Source organism: Lipotes vexillifer, unplaced genomic scaffold (assembly GCF_000442215.2).
Source record: "Lipotes vexillifer unplaced genomic scaffold, Lipotes_vexillifer_v1.1 scaffold875, whole genome shotgun sequence".
NCBI lineage: Eukaryota > Metazoa > Chordata > Mammalia > Artiodactyla > Lipotidae > Lipotes > Lipotes vexillifer.
Genome location: NW_006792177.1, coordinates 2,232,892 through 2,249,963, shown reverse-complemented (window position 1 = coordinate 2,249,963; position 17,072 = coordinate 2,232,892). Strand labels below are relative to the sequence as shown.

The window sequence follows — 17,072 nt, the reverse complement described above, 5'->3', positions numbered from 1 at the left end:
AGTTTTCTCCCACCTACCAGTAGGAGACACATGTTTACGTGTGTTTATCTTTTGGAATGCATCAGTCTACCTTATATGTAATAAATGCCCAGTTGTCATTTGACTAGTGCTAGGTCCTCAGAGCTACCATTTGGACTGGCAGCTTCTCACCATTTTGTGCACTGAAAAGTCACCCTTCTAGGACAGTGGGACTTGAAATAGCTTCTTCCAGAAAAAAAGAATGCCTATGGCAGGCTTTTCTTTTCCTCTTTACTGCGGGGGAGGGGCTTTGTGTCCCAAGGTACTTGGAGTACCTCACAGATATTTTTTCATTTGGTTAAGCCATCTTAAAGCATCTTACCTCAGTTAATGACACTTATTCTCATTACAAACAGGCGAACTTTTTTTTTCTACTTTGGAAGTAATATAATAACAAAGAAAATTGAGTATAATTCACTCATAATCTCACTCAATGTTAACTATTATAATTTTTGTTAATTCCTTTCTGGTCTTTTATGTGCATGCTTTTTTACAGCTGTGGTATACATATAATTTTATATCCTTCTTAGGTTAACATATAGACATGGTATGTAAGTGAACATATATATGTTCCTGCAATTACAGTGGTAATTACATTTTGATTGGGTATGTAATCATTATGTGCATGTATGGACATAATAGTCTTAACCAGCTCCCCATTGTTAGTCACATAGGATGTCTCCAGCTTTTCACTATCATAAATAATGTTATGAGAACATCTTTATCCATATAAATTTCTCAAATTTTAGATAATTTCCTTAGAATAGATTCCTCAAAGGTATATTATTAATTAATTGTATGATAGTTTTATTACTCTTTATTCATATTTCCAAATTGCTTTCTGAGTGGGTTTTGCAGTTTATACTGCCCCAGTGGTATCTAGAAGTACCTATTTCATCATGAGAGAAATCCTCACTGGGAAGTTTCAAACATTACAGTGTCCCTTCATAGAGCTATTTGACTTCCTCTCCCTTTAGCCTAGTAGAATGTATCCAAGGTCTGTAATCATGTGGTTTTTCTGGCTAGTCCATATTATCATCTCCTGGTAACTGATTGAGCTGTCCTTAGATCTTCATCTGAAAAAGCTCCCTTCTTGAGTCCCAAGTTGATATCTTTAGACTTCTCATAGAATTTACATTAGAAGTTACTTCCCTAGTCACCTTAACTGATCCCAAGAAATGTCTTCACCGTTCTCCCTTCTCTTTAGCTCTGACCTAGGTTCTGCTCTCCCATAATAAAGCTAAGGTGGTCTATTTTTCCTTCTGCCTTAGGTTAGGTTATTGTAGTGAATGCTGAGCATCCCCATTGTACTTCAGAATGCCATATTGAGTCTTACATGCCACACTTTCTACCATCCATGTCTCTTCTTTTTCTGAAGTTTTTACTTAAAGATGAATGAAAGCAGAAAGGGGTCTAACAGGGGACTAGACACTACCAGAGATATTAACATAGAAAGGTAGGAAAAGATAGTAATAAACAAAGAACAGACAAAGGTTACACTCTAGACAAGTACTCTTCTACACCGTCAAGAAAAAGTTAAGGAGAAGAGAAACTAACAGGGTGGTGAGGGAAGAGCTCAAGGAAGAGATATAAAAGGTCTGGGGAAATGGGGAGGAGGGATCTTCCTGGGGTAGTGGAAATCTTCTAAAACGGAATTGTGGCAATGGTTGCACAACTCTGTAAACAATTTACTAAAAATAATCATTGAATTGTACACTTTAAATGAGTAAATTTTATGGTGTGCAGGTTATAAATAAAGCAGTTAAATAGAAAAGATCAGGGGAAAAGAAATTTAGCTGACAAAAGCAGCTGAAAGATAAACTGTTAGAGTCCTAGAAAGAAAATAAAAATTTCACTGTAGAAATGAAAATCTCAAAGCAGTGAGAAGTAAAAGTAGACACTGCTAAAACAAAATGGAAAGGAAATACGGAATTCCCGGGAGGTCCAGTGGTTAGGACTCCTCCCTTCTACTGCAGGGGGCACAGGTCCAGTCCCTGGTCAGGGAACTAAGATCGCACAAGCCACACAGCCAAAAAAAAATGTTGAGAGGAAATAGACAAAGAAATGAAGACAATTAGAGAAAAGAGAGGAATTATAGAATACAGATTTAGCTTTTGCGAGGACAGAAATCATTTCTGTTTAATGCCTAGTACATAGTAAGTGCTCATGAAGTGTCTGTGGAATAAATGAGTGTGCCAGCATGTGAGGAATAAGTGTCCTTGAAGAGAATTTAAATAAGTAAATCAATAAACAAGCTAAAGATAAGCATATAATCTCTTTAAATATAGAAATAAGGGTAAAGTATATGAATTATAGTTATGGAATATAAAAATATAAATGACAAAATCAGGTGGGTTAAAAAGTATAAGAGATTAGGACTTCCCTGGTGGCGCAATGGTTAAGAATCTGCCTGCCAATGCAGGGAACACGGGTTTGAGCCCTGGTCCGGGAATATCCCACATGCCACAGAGCAACTAAACCCATGCGCCACAACTACTGAGCCTGCGCTCTAGAGCCCGTGAGCCACAACTACTGAAGCCCACGCACCTAGAGCCTGTGCTCCGCAACAAGAGAAGTTACCGCAGTGAGAAGCAAGCGCACCATAAAGAAGAGTAGCCCCCACTCACCGCAACTAGAGAAAGCCCGTGTGCAGCAATGAAGACCCAATGCAGCCAAAAAAAAAAGTATAAGAGATCAAAAATATTATTTGTCAATAAATCAGAATTACTGATTTTGCTCAGTTTTTAGATATTAATGAGAAATTTCCAAATTTACTTTTGAATCCATTCCAGAAAGTAATTTACTATAGTGGTTTACTAATGCTCTTTTGGAAAACTAATGATTAGCCCCTGTGCATGGGCTGCAGAGCTATTCTGTTTTATGTGCATGGGGGTGCATGTGGAATAGAATAAGAGAATTATGGGACTCATGATCAGGAATAGAAAGTTATTGGGACTTCCCTGGTGGTCCAGCAGTTAAGACTCTGCACTCCCAGCACAGGGGGCCTGGGTTCAATCCCTGGTCAGGGAACTAGATCCCGCATGCCTTAACTAGAAAATCCTGTGTGCCACAACTAAGACCTGGTGGCTCAGCCAAGTAAATAAATAAATATATATTTTTTAAAAACTTGGTTAAAATAAAAAAGAATAGAAAGTTATTAAATAACATTAATCCCATTCCATTAGGAAAAAAAATTAAGTGGGCCAGTGTTAAGCTCATAATTTTTTTTTTTTAAAGAAGATGTTGGGGGTAGGAGTTTATTAATTAATTTATTTATTTTTGCTGTGTTGGGTCTTCGTTTCTGTGTGAGGGCTTTCTCTAGTTGTGGCAAGCGGGGGCCACTCTTCATCGTGGTGCGCAGGCCTCTCACTATCGCGACCTCTCTTGTTGCGGAGCACAGGCTCCAGACGCACAGGCTCAGTAGTTGTGGCTCACGGGCCTTGTTGCTCCGCGGCATGTGGGATCCTCCCAGACCAGGGCTCAAACCTGTGTCCCCTGCATTAGCAGGCAGATTCTCAACCACTGCGCCACCAGGGAAGCCCAGCCCATAAATTTTTAAAAAGCAAAAACAATCTGGGAATTCCCTGGCAGTCCAGCGGTGAGGACTTGGTGCTTTCACTGCCGTGGCCTGGGCTCGCTCCGTGGTTGGGGAACTAAGATCCTGCAAGCTGCATGGCAGAAAGAAAGAAAGAGAGAGAGAGAGGGAGGGAGGGAGGGAGGGAGGAAGGGAGGAAGAAGGAAAGAAAGAAGAAAGAAAGAAAGAAAGAAAGAAAGAGAGAAAGAAGGAAAGAGAGAGAGAGAGAGAAAGGAAGAAAGAAAGAAAGAAAAGAAAGAAAGAAGGGAGAGGGAAGGAGGGAGGGATGAAGGAAGGAAGGGAGGAAGGAATCCATCCTTACATAGCCAACTGTGGTAGATTAAAATTATGGCCACAGCAGAAGCAGCCCCTCCCATCAAGACCTGAAGTCGAATCTACTTCTCACCTGGGCATTGTGACTTGGCTTTGGCCAGTGGGACATCAAGAAGCATGAAACAAGCCAAGGCTTGAAAAGCATTTACACATTGGGGTTTGCCCTCTCTTGCTTCTGGGAGCTAAGACCACCATATGAAGAAGCCTGGGCTAGGCTGCTTGAGGATGAAAGACCATGTGGAGAGAGAGGCCCAGCCATCCATTCCTACCATTTGGACTGAGACCCCAGTTGGGCCTGTGAGTGAGACCATTTTAGATAATCATCAGCCCCAGCTGAGCTGCCCCAGGCCAAAACAACTGCCCATTCAACCTATAGAATCATGAGAGATAATAAATCATCATTATTTTAAGCCACTTAGTTTTGGGGTGATTTATTATACTGCAACAGTGTAAGAAAATAGGTACACGTATACACTCTTTTTTTTTTTCATACACTGTTGATAGGAATGTAAAATGATTTAATCTCTTTGGAGACAAATATGGCCATTCCATTGCTCAGGTTTTATCATACAGTTGTATTTTTACAAATGTGCCAAGATATATATGTATAGGGGTGTTTGTTTCAGGCAGAATTTTAAATTCCAAACAGTAGAGCCCACTCCAGCATGTCTAGCTGGGGAGGAATTTACTAAGTGTACATTATAGCTTGCAGAGTCTCTAGGAGGGTCAGGCTGTATTGGCTAGGCAGCCAGGTGGAACACTCAAACTTCCTGTAGGGCTGCCCCGGTGAAGGGGATATCTCAACCACTTCCTCCACCAAAAAATGGAGTCTGCTCACCATACATTCCCTCACTCACCATGCTCATTGCCACTTGGAGTCTAGTTGGTAGAACTTGGGCCATATGCCTGCACCAGACGGCAAGAAAGGCTGGAAAAGCAGTTTTCTGCCATTTACGCCAGGGACGGGCTTCCTAATTCCAAGTCTGGCTGGGAAAGGTGTTTAGAAGGTACTGGGCAGTCTGAAATATGACAGGTGTGCTCTGCAATGTTCAAGACAACACTATTAATAATATCAAAGAACTGGAAATAATCCAAATGCTCAATTAGCAAGTGACTGGTTAAATTTGGGGATATTCATATAATGGACTGCTATGCAGGCATTTTTTTTAAATCAAGTAGATTTTTGTCTTCTAATGTAGAAAATGGCCATAATATTTTATGAAGTGAGAAAAACAAATTACCAAAACAGTGTGTATTTTTTAAATGTTTACTTGTATACGCATAGAAAATATCTAGAAAGATACATGCCAGACTCTGAAATAGTTGTTCCTTCTGGGAAATGACCAGTTCCTTGGGGGCAAATGTTGGATGATGGGGAAACCATTTGATATTTTATAGTATCACGTATATTGCTTCTTTTAATGTAACAGCTTTATTGAAGTTTCTGTGGATATACTTATTCTGGACATTTCATATAAATGGAATCATATAATATGTGGCCTTTTGTGTCTGGCTTCTTTCAGGGTTCATCCATGTTGTAGCATGTGTCAGTGTTTCATTCCTTTTTATTGACAAATATTTCATTGTATGGATATATCACATCTTTTTTATCCATTCATCAGTTGATGGACATTTGAGTTATTTGCATCTTTTGGCTATCATAAATATACTGCTATGAATGTTTATGTATTAAGTTTTCATATGGTTGTATGTTTTCTGTTCTCTTGGGTAGAATTACTGGGTCATATGGTAACTGTATATTTAACTTTTTGAGGAACTGCAAACTTATCCAAAGCCACTACACCATTTGCATCCTCACCAGCAATGTATGAGGGTTCCCATTTCTCCACATCTTCACCAATTGTCTGTCTTCAGTAATATTACAGTTTAGGGCTTCCCTGGTGGCTCAGTGGTTGAGAGTCTGCCTGCCAACGCAGGGGACACGGGTTCGTGCCCTGGTCCAGGAGGATCCCACATGCCGGAGCGGCTGGGCCTGTGAGCCATGGCTGCTGGGCCTGTGCGTCTGGAGCCTGTGCTCTGCAATGGGGGAGCCCACAGCAGTGAGAGGCCCGCGTACCGCAAAAAAAAAAAATAATAATAATAATATTACAGTTTAGTAGGGAGGACGATATGCAGAGAAGGAAAGGAGTGAGCCAACATTTGTTTTCCACTGTTTGTTAGACACTGTGATGCTTTACCCCTTTCAAACCTCAAAATCCCCTTTAGGTATTTTAGGAGGCATTTAAGGTAGGCATCATTACCATGTTTTACCATGAGGAAACTGTTGCTCAGAAAAGTTAAATAATTTTCCAAATGCCACACCCATGACATGTACACAATTAAGCATGATATAGGGTAGGAAGTGCTGTAATAAAAGATGCATGTAATTTTATAAGAATTATAAAAAAGCAATGATAACTCATAGTTGGATTAGTAAAGAAAGCCGGCATATGAATTTGAAGGACAGGGATGCCAGAGATGCCAAGATATGAGAAGAAATTGCATGTATGTGCAAGTCCATGTGTTCTGAGTATTTTCTTTGCAGCTGTTTAAAGTGAGCAGCTTAATGGCCCTCTACCCTGTCAGGGGTTTAAAACATGAGCATCCAACTGTGATTGTATAAGATGCCTTGAGGGGAAACATTGCTCAACCTTGTCTAAGATGCCACTGGTGTGAATTGCTGTGGGCTGCTGCAAGAATGCAAGCAGGGCACTGAGAAGGGCTTTTAAGGGCGTGTACTCTAAAGTCACAGGTACTTACGTGATGGGGACAGACATTTTTCTAAGAATGCATTTGCTGTGTGGCTGGCCATTCAGTGGACTATGAGTGCAGTGAAGTCAGTGACCTCTATTCTTGGGACACTCTGGTGCGGATGTCTCTTCCTTTGCTCCAGGGCTCCTGACCTTGCTCAGAGCACATGGGGATTCTCCCATGGAATTCTTTAGAAACCATGAAGGAGTCAGGCAAGTGAACTAGATCCACAGCCCAAAGTTGTATTCATCCAGCTCACTCATCCACCAAATTTGGTTCCAAGTGGTGTGTGTCTGGCTGTTGTCAGAAATCAAATTAAAAGATGAGGATTTGCCACCACCAAGAAAATTGCAGGAGAGAAACTCCCCTCAGTGTTTTGAACAGCACTAATACCTGCAAACTACACCAGTAACAATTCATAGGGTGGCTTCATCAAGCATCTTATTTGCAGGGGAAGAAAGCACAGGAGCTCTGTGGTGCCAAATGAACCTGGGTCCCTGTATAAGCTCTCCCATTTCCTAGCTGCATGTGGGACCTTGGGCCAAGTGCTTAGCTTGCTTAGCCAACCTAAACCCACTCTTTGTGGTTTTTAGGTACCCGAGGCACAGGGTGGATGTGAGAATAAAATTGTATATATGAACTGCTTGCACAGTGCCCAGCCCATGGTAAGAACTTGATAAAAGGCAGCTATTGTCATTAGTGTTAGCTTTCTTCTCTAAGAAGAGCACTGTGGTGTTTTAGAAGTTTTAAAGCACTGAGAATATGGGCTTTTCTCTGGAGCTTACTGCAGAGCTACAGTTGTTAACTCACACTTTGGATTAGTTACCCTCAATCCATTAGTCAGTTTCCTACATTTCATTCACCATTTGAGCTCAGAATAGGATTAAAGGGAAACCAGGATTCTGTTGTGCACATAAAGGGAAATATGGCAACTTTGGTACTGAAGGCCTTTGGCACAGTTAGGCAAAATAATTCTCATTTTCCCTTGAAATTTCCCCTTTACTGTCAGGACAATATCTCTTTGCAAGGGTGGAAAAGAAGAACAAGTTCTCTTTCTCCATTTCCTATAGTCTTGAGAGCTGGCTCTGTCCTCAGTATCCCCTCTTCAACATTCCACCAAGAGTTGGCCACTTTGGGACTTCTGTGGGGTTTCTGGCTTAGGGGACTTTGGTTCAAAGCTATGAAAACCTTTTGTATAATCATGGCTATCCTTAATGTTCAGTGTTGCCTGCCTGTTGCCCCACTGAGTAAGTCATCTTGTATGTTAGTGATATTCACATTTTTGTGAGAAATAACCAATGAAAATTCTGAGATTAATGGTTTTAAAATATTTCTTTTTTCTCCGTAGATTTCTCTTTCCTAAATGTCTCGACCAGTGTTCACAAGGTAAGCAATATGGTCTATTTTCGCTTGCATGCCTTTCAAATTATGTTTAGATGTGACAGACTTTTCTTCATGCTCCCACCTACCATTCTGAAATCTAAAGCAAATAAAACTGATCCAGGGAAAACCTGGGCATTTTTTGCTTTTATCATATTTGATAGGCAGATTTCTTCCAAGAGTTTGTCTCTTAATGATAATAAATTGCCATGGCAACACCTCTTCTGAGCTGGGCCTAAGTCTGCCCTGGCCTTCCAGCTAATGTCAGTGGACTGAATAGGTATTCCTAGCCTGTGGCTCAGCAAGATTTTGATGCATTTCTCCTGTCCCATGAGTGAGAGTATGGCCGAGTAGAACCTCCTCCCTTAGTCCCCTGCTACATATACTGAAATTTTCCACGTCTCCTTTATAACATTTAGAAAAATCCACCCATCCTGTAGGTTATACTCAACCTTGCATTGTCCTACCATCTGGCAGCCTGGAAGCAGCACTTTTTAGTCATATTAGCTATGATGGCTGGAGACCCAGAATAAATTCTAAATTTCCTACGGTTAGTGATAAAATACTTATTGTTGTCAGAAGGCCTGGGGTCTGGGCTTCCTGAAACAGCCCAGCAAGTAGAAATCAGATGGAAGAAAATAACTCAGTGTCACCAGCACGGTTTTGCCCTGCTGATGCCATTGCCAATCCACAGGGAATGGAGACAACAGAGCATTCGTAGAGCTGTTGTCTTGGGGAAGAGCTGAGCTGGAGGCTGTGCAGGGCAGGAGGCCGGGTCACTGGAGAGAAGAATGTGTGTGTTGGACTGCTGCACCAGGGAGTCTCAAGTCTAGCTTTTAGAGGCCCCTGTTGCTTTCTAGGCACTGCACCCCAGAAACAGAGTTGAATGGAGGTTGGCTGGGTCTATCCACAGTGTCCACCGCAGGTAGATTAAAGAGATTTTATAGGGGCTGGGTTAGTAGGATCTGGTAACAGACTAGATGGGGGGACATTGAAAAAGGGGGTATCTGGAATGACTCCTAGGTTTCTAGCTTGGGAGATTGGGAAGGTTGGTGGTACCTATCCTTGAAATAGACTACATAGGAGAAAACATAGGTCCAGGAGATAACCAAAGAGAGCTGTCTGGTCCTTCAATAAATGTTTGGAACTCATGATCAAAGCCAAGGGTGTGGGCTGTAGTAAGCCCCTCTGACTATATGATTGATCATATAGTGATCGATCACATAATCGATCACATGACGATTGCCACCCTAGTGCCCCTTGGCTTCTTGACACTTTCTCTTTCAGTGCCCCTCTGCTTTTTTTGCATGTGGGAAAAAGATGATCAGGCTACCTTGGCAAAGAACCTTAAGCAAGTGTTCTGTCTTTACTGTCCATGAACCTGAGCCAGTATTACAAGAGGAAAGCTCTTTTAGGCCAAGGCAGAATGAGTTCTGTCTGGGATTTTGTAGGCATATTTCATTAACACTGCCTTCCAACTCATTGTTCAAAGGCAATGTGTGTCAATTCTGTGCTTACATAAAGAAAGCTGGGGTGGGGGTGGGAGGACTTCCCTGGTGGTCCAGTGGTTAAGAATCCACCTTCCAATGCAGGGAACTCGGGTTCGATCCCTGGTTGGGGAACTAAGATCCCACATGCCGCGGGGCAACTAAGCACATGCACTGCAACTACTGAGCATGCGAGCCACAACTAGAGAGCCTGCATGCCGCAACTGTAGAGCCCACATGCTTTGGACCCCACACGCCACAAGAAGAGAGAAGCCTGTACACCACCACAAAAGATCCCGCGTGCCACAACTAAGACCCAGTGCAGCCAAAAATAAAATAAGTAAATAATTTTTTTTTTTTTTTGCGGTGCGCGGGCCTCTCACTGCTGTGGCCTCTCCCATTGCGGATGTCTCGACCAGTGTTCACAAGGTAAGCAATATGGTCTATTTTCGCTTGCATGCCTTTCAAATTATGTTTAGATGTGACAGACTTTTCTTCATGCTCCCACCTACCATTCTGAAATCTAAAGCAAATAAAACTGATCCAGGGAAAACCTGGGCATTTTTTGCTTTTATCATATTTGATAGGCAGATTTCTTCCAAGAGTTTGTCTCTTAATGATAATAAATTGCCATGGCAACACCTCTTCTGAGCTGGGCCTAAGTCTGCCCTGGCCTTCCAGCTAATGTCAGTGGACTGAATAGGTATTCCTAGCCTGTGGCTCAGCAAGATTTTGATGCATTTCTCCTGTCCCATGAGTGAGAGTATGGCCGAGTAGAACCTCCTCCCTTAGTCCCCTGCTACATATACTGAAATTTTCCACGTCTCCTTTATAACATTTAGAAAAATCCACCCATCCTGTAGGTTATACTCAACCTTGCATTGTCCTACCATCTGGCAGCCTGGAAGCAGCACTTTTTAGTCATATTAGCTATGATGGCTGGAGACCCAGAATAAATTCTAAATTTCCTACGGTTAGTGATAAAATACTTATTGTTGTCAGAAGGCCTGGGGTCTGGGCTTCCTGAAACAGCCCAGCAAGTAGAAATCAGATGGAAGAAAATAACTCAGTGTCACCAGCACGGTTTTGCCCTGCTGATGCCATTGCCAATCCACAGGGAATGGAGACAACAGAGCATTCGTAGAGCTGTTGTCTTGGGGAAGAGCTGAGCTGGAGGCTGTGCAGGGCAGGAGGCCGGGTCACTGGAGAGAAGAATGTGTGTGTTGGACTGCTGCACCAGGGAGGCTCAAGTCTAGCTTTTAGAGGCCCCTGTTGCTTTCTAGGCACTGCACCCCAGAAACAGAGTTGAATGGAGGTTGGCTGGGTCTATCCACAGTGTCCACCGCAGGTAGATTAAAGAGATTTTATAGGGGCTGGGTTAGTAGGATCTGGTAACAGACTAGATGGGGGGACATTGAAAAAGGGGGTATCTGGAATGACTCCTAGGTTTCTAGCTTGGGAGATTGGGAAGGTTGGTGGTACCTATCCTTGAAATAGACTACATAGGAGAAAACATAGGTCCAGGAGATAACCAAAGAGAGCTGTCTGGTCCTTCAATAAATGTTTGGAACTCATGATCAAAGCCAAGGGTGTGGGCTGTAGTAAGCCCCTCTGACTATATGATTGATCATATAGTGATCGATCACATAATCGATCACATGACGATTGCCACCCTAGTGCCCCTTGGCTTCTTGACACTTTCTCTTTCAGTGCCCCTCTGCTTTTTTTGCATGTGGGAAAAAGATGATCAGGCTACCTTGGCAAAGAACCTTAAGCAAGTGTTCTGTCTTTACTGTCCATGAACCTGAGCCAGTATTACAAGAGGAAAGCTCTTTTAGGCCAAGGCAGAATGAGTTCTGTCTGGGATTTTGTAGGCATATTTCATTAACACTGCCTTCCAACTCATTGTTCAAAGGCAATGTGTGTCAATTCTGTGCTTACATAAAGAAAGCTGGGGTGGGGGTGGGAGGACTTCCCTGGTGGTCCAGTGGTTAAGAATCCACCTTCCAATGCAGGGAACTCGGGTTCGATCCCTGGTTGGGGAACTAAGATCCCACATGCCGCGGGGCAACTAAGCACATGCACTGCAACTACTGAGCATGCGAGCCACAACTAGAGAGCCTGCATGCCGCAACTGTAGAGCCCACATGCTTTGGACCCCACACGCCACAAGAAGAGAGAAGCCTGTACACCACCACAAAAGATCCCGCGTGCCACAACTAAGACCCAGTGCAGCCAAAAATAAAATAAGTAAATAATTTTTTTTTTTTTTTGCGGTGCGCGGGCCTCTCACTGCTGTGGCCTCTCCCATTGCGGAGCACGGGCTCCGGACGCTCAGGCTCAGCGGCCATGGCTCACGGGCCCAGCCGCTCTGCAGCATGTGGGATCCTCCCGGACCAGGGCACGAACCCGTGTCCCCTTCATCGGCAGGCAGACTCTCAACCACTGCACCACCAGGGAAGCCCAAATAAATATGTTTTTAAGAAAAGAATTAAAAGAAAAAAAAAAAAGAAAGCCGGGGGGGAATTCCCTGGCCGTCCAGTGGTTAGGACTTGACGTTTTCACTGCCACAGCCTGGGTTCAGTCCCTGGTCAGAGGAGTAAAAAAAAAAAAAAAAGAAAGCTGGGAATGTGATCAGATGTAGACAGATAACCTTGCGGCCATATATGCTGCTTTCTGAACTGCAAAGGGCTTGTTAAGTGATAGTGCCTTGGTAGACATCTTCCCCTTACATCTGGGCCAAGAGGACACTCTAGACTGATCTGACCTAATTCACCATGGGCATGGACCCTCTGGGGAGAGAGGAGATAAAATGCAAGTATTTCTTCCTCCTCAGAGGTTTGGTGGCTCTCTTAGAGATAGAATCTGCCACCGGTAGACAAACATTTCACGTCCCAAGGGAGCAGTTGCCTCCCTTTGCTCCTGTTCATGAGTCAAGCTCCCTGATTCATTGCTTTTACAACAAAGGATTATCTTACAATGAGAAAAGCACTGTATTACAGCCACAAGGTGATGTGTATTACAGAAATCCAAGGATTAGGAAATAATCTCAATGCTTAAACAACAAGCAAGGCTCATTTTAATGCTGGCTTTAAAACAGAGCGCAGATAATTTACTACCATGATCTGCTTTTAGATGTATCTGTAGATAGACAAAAGAAGTGAGATTTGTATTCTTCTGGGCTGCTGGAAATCTTTAGCCAGACGGGGATGGTTAAACAGACCTCAGAGATGTTTCTCCACTCTTGGGAACGGGCCAGTCCAGGCTGCCTGCTCACTCACAACCCAGACTGGTGAGGCGTTGGCCAAATCAGAGTATACACTCCTTGATAACAGAGCAGAAGGAAGCTCCCGGCCCAAGCAAGATGAAACCGCTCATGATGGCCTCTTCACCCTGTGCTCCAGATAACTGCTGTACCTTGCCTTGAAGATGGCATTTCCTCTTGGCAGGTAGCAGATTGCATAGCTGGCCTAAGGAATGCTGGGGATAATCCTTTTGCTTGTTTCTCCACAAAGCAAAGCCCCTTTTCTATGTCCAATTCCTGACCTAGAATCCAAAGCCCACAGTGTTTGTCTGCATGGTACTCATGGGGCAGACAGGACTTTGGGCAGGGTATCTGTCAGAGACTCAGATCCTAGCCTTTTCTCAGGCAGGCCAAGCCTGTGCTTGTGACCCTGCTGCATGCCACTCAGGTTGGCACATTCGCAGTAGTCTGACTCTCCAGTTTCTTCTGCCCAAGAAGATGCTAAATAGAGTCCTAGGGCCTTTATAGATCTTCTCTCAGCCTTTCCTGACTCCTCACTGCAAGATCCACCACAGCTATTCTTGTCTTCCACCCCTGGTAATGTCATGGGCCTCTCGCAGAAGCCGGCTCCCATAACTGCCATCTCTGGAATGTGCTGAGCCTTCTAGAACCCTGCCTGCCACCCCACTGTGCCACATTCTGGGCCTGGCTGCCTGGCCTTGCTTTACTCATTTTCCAAAGGCCCCAGCCACTTCCTGTGGCTGCACCAGGACATGGGGTTCTGGCAGTAGGCTCACCAGGCTGTCCTCACTGCCTCCCCACAGCCTCCAGAGTGACCTTTCTAAATGGGAATGGAAGCACAGGCACTACCAGTGTCACCTTTGTTAGGAGGCTTTCCTAAAACTCTAACTGCAGATGGTCCATCTTAATGTTAGAGCTTATGAACAAGGAAGGCATGTGAGAAACCTTTTTAAAATAGAATAAACAAAATGCAGACATATTCTCCATTTGAATTCCTGAGTCTTGTGCTGTTACCACATCTAGGCCATACCTGAAGACCTTGAGAATAGAAGTTTTAAGTGTAGAAGCTGTTAAGAAAATGTGGTTCTGTATATTCCTATATACTTGTATATGCATAGACTATCTGAGGAGGCATACCCAAAATCTGGTTATTAGTGGTTGCCTCTGTGGAGGAGAAATAAGGCTCAGGGTGCCAGAGAAGGGAAGAAGAAACTTGAACACCCTTTTGTACCTTATGAATTTTGTACCAAAAATATGTATATACTAATAAATCTTAGAAACCTTTCCAGATGGCTGTCTGATGAATAGTACTTGCTCAGACCTGCAAGTGGGAGACTTTTTGGCATGTGGGTACCCACAGCTTAGTTTCTTAGGCAGCTGCCTCGGAGGTCAGGTTGCTTGTATCTTTTATTACACTTCATTTATTCGTTCATTTATTCAGCAAATCTTTATCTAATGCCTGCTGTAACCCAGTCCTGGGGGATTAAGAAAGGCTTCTGGAAGAGGTGCTATTCAAATTGTCTACACCCTGAAGGAGGAGTTGGCCCTCCTTCAAAAAAATGAGAGAAAAGATGGCTCCAGGCAGAAGAAACAGCAAGATTGAAGGCCTGATGGTGATTAGAGTACGACTAGGGCCCTGAGGAAGTGCATCATGCAGATAGGTCAAGCAGACCAAGAAGTTTAGATATCAGCCTAAAAATAATTGGAATGCATTAAATATTTTAAGTAGGGAAGTGACTTGATGAGATTTATGTTTTTGAAAGATTACTCTTACTACAATAGGAAGAATGAATTGTAGTAAAGGAAGCCTGGAAGTAGAGAGAATGAGCAGTAACCTAGTGAAGAGAGAGCAGTGGTCTAAACCAGGCAAATGGTAGCAGGGACTGAGAGTGGAGGATGGACGATGGCCCAGGTTTGGGGAACTAGGCAGTCGGTGTGCCTTTCACCGAGTGACCACTTGGATGTCAGGGGAAGCCATTGAGGAAACTCAACCTTGAATCCTCAGAGGTCTCTCAAGCACTGTGCAGAGGCATATAGGCCATATTTACCTAAGGCCGACTGACTTGCTGTGGAGCACTAACAGATACCTGCGAAGAGCAGGACTCATGTCTCAGAACCAAGGAACCAATAGATTCCCAAACAGTGTGTAAACACTCAGGAAGCAGATTATGTGCTCAGCTGTCGAGCCCTACCTCCTGACATCTATGATCCTAGGCATATTGTATACCCTTTGTGTGTGCCCTGTCCCCATTGTAACACACGACCATTGACATGAAGCTCCTAACCCCTGTTCCCTGGTTGCGAATGGAATGTGGTTATGAGGTTAGATTCAATCTTCAGAGTTTTGGAACACTTTTTATAAGTATGATTGGTGAGAGGAAGGAGGCATCACTAACTTCTGCCTCAGACCAGAGGCAGGGGCCAGGGGTCCTGGAAGTTGCCTTCAAACCAGTGATAGCCACTCATCTAAACCATGGGCTCAGCACCCTAGGCTGGTGAGAGTCATGTGACTTACCTTCCTGCTTGTTGCTGTGGCTAAGGTGTGCCACAGCCACCTCTGTCAGTCTGAGGAATTGGTCCAGGCTCCTTGGTGTACATGTAGGGGTCCCATTCCCAAATGATGAGATGGTGGTGGTAGTAGTGTCAGGTTGCATTTAATGAGTTCTTACTCTCTGTAGCCTGTGATAAAGCATTTCACAGATAACCTGGAAGTATGTGTTCCCATCTGACAGAGGAGGAAATTTGGGCTCAGAGAGAAAGTTGAGCAATTTGCCTAATGTCACCCATGAATAATTAGTGGAACCGAAAATTCAGACTCAGGTTTGCTTGGCTCTAAAACCCATGCTTTAATCTTTACCTTATGCTATCTTTTTACATATATGAAGAAGATAAATAAAAATATAAGCCTTATATTTTAAGCACTGCCCGTGTTACTCAAAGGAGCTCTCGTAGTTCAGAGAAAGGGAGACAGCAAGGTGGCATGAGGGGAGGATTGGGATGATATGGTGTTAAAGAAGATTGTAAGGAAGAAGTAAGCTTTACCAAAAAAATTTTTTAAAGGACTTAAGTGAAAAAACAAGGTACAGAATGGTATAGTATGCCACTGTTTGTAGGAAAAATGTATACATACACGTTTACTTGTAAATACTCAGCACATATCTGAAAGAAAACTCTGATAAATATGGTTGCCTCCAGGGAAAGAAGTAGGTTGCTGAGTAGGAAGGGAATTTACTTTCTCTGTGAACTCTTCCATACATTATGAGTTTTGCCCTCAAAAACTAAGTACAGCTAATTCTTTAAAAAACAAAACACTTGACTGAAGTGAACAGTAAGAGTCCTCTGTACTGAATATTCATTATTCAGGATCCTACAATTACAGGGTTACTTAGGAAAGCTGAAGTCTCATAATTTAGAGACATTCACTTATGAACTAATCGTTTATAAAACTAGTCTCGGGCTTCCATGGTGGCGCAGTGATTGAGAGTCTGCCTGCTGATGCAGGGGACACGGGTTCGCGCCCCGGTCCAGGAATATCCCACATGCCGCGGAGCGGCTGGGCCCGTGAGCCATGGCCACTGAGCCTGCGCGTCCAGAGCCTGTGCTCCGCAACGGGATAGGCCACAACAGTGAGAAGCTGCGTACCGAAAAAAAAAAAAAAAAACTAGTCTCTAAATACTAAGAAGTAGGGGAGAGCCACGGGAATTGGAGGGGTGTGGAAGAGAGAGATTGTAACGATTGATCATGGAAGAATTTAAAAAAAAAAAAAAAAAAAAAAAACTAGTCTCTATTAGTAAAAATATTGATGATGAGCATTGAGTCTTCTTAGGTGTAGAATTAATTATAAAACCTATGAGAATGCTATTACAAAATAGAATATAAATGTTGAAAATCTCAAAACCCTATAAATGAAATTATATTTAATAAAAAATTAGGAGGCAACAAGAGAGAGATATTACCTCCATATCTTCTCAGGTGGGAGATCAGTAAATTTTAAAGCTGTTAAGTTGTAAAGAGTTAGTTATACTCTTTAAAGATAAAAAATTATCCACTGGGGCTTCCCTGGTGGCATGGTGGTTAGGAATCCAACTGCCAAGTCAGGGGACACGGGTTTGAGCCCTGGTCTGGGAAGATCCCACGTGCCACGGAGCAGCTAAGCCCATGTGCCACAACTACTGAGCCTACACTCTAGAGCCCACGAGCCACAACTGCTGAAGCCCATGCTCCTAGAGCCTGTGCTCCACAACCAGAGAAGCCACTGCAATGA

At 43.3% G+C, this 17,072-nt stretch overlaps 1 protein-coding gene across 1 annotated transcript in view; it reads left to right on the top strand.

The window, feature by feature from the left end:
* DNAAF9 (dynein axonemal assembly factor 9) overlaps positions 1 to 17,072 on the top strand; it is a 189,723-nt gene that overhangs the window by 156,395 nt on the left and 16,256 nt on the right. Inside the window, exon 31 of the mRNA XM_007465433.1 lies at positions 8,025 to 8,062. Within this exon, the coding sequence (XP_007465495.1) occupies positions 8,025 to 8,062 (38 nt within the window). The remainder of the gene's footprint in view (positions 1 to 8,024; positions 8,063 to 17,072) is intronic.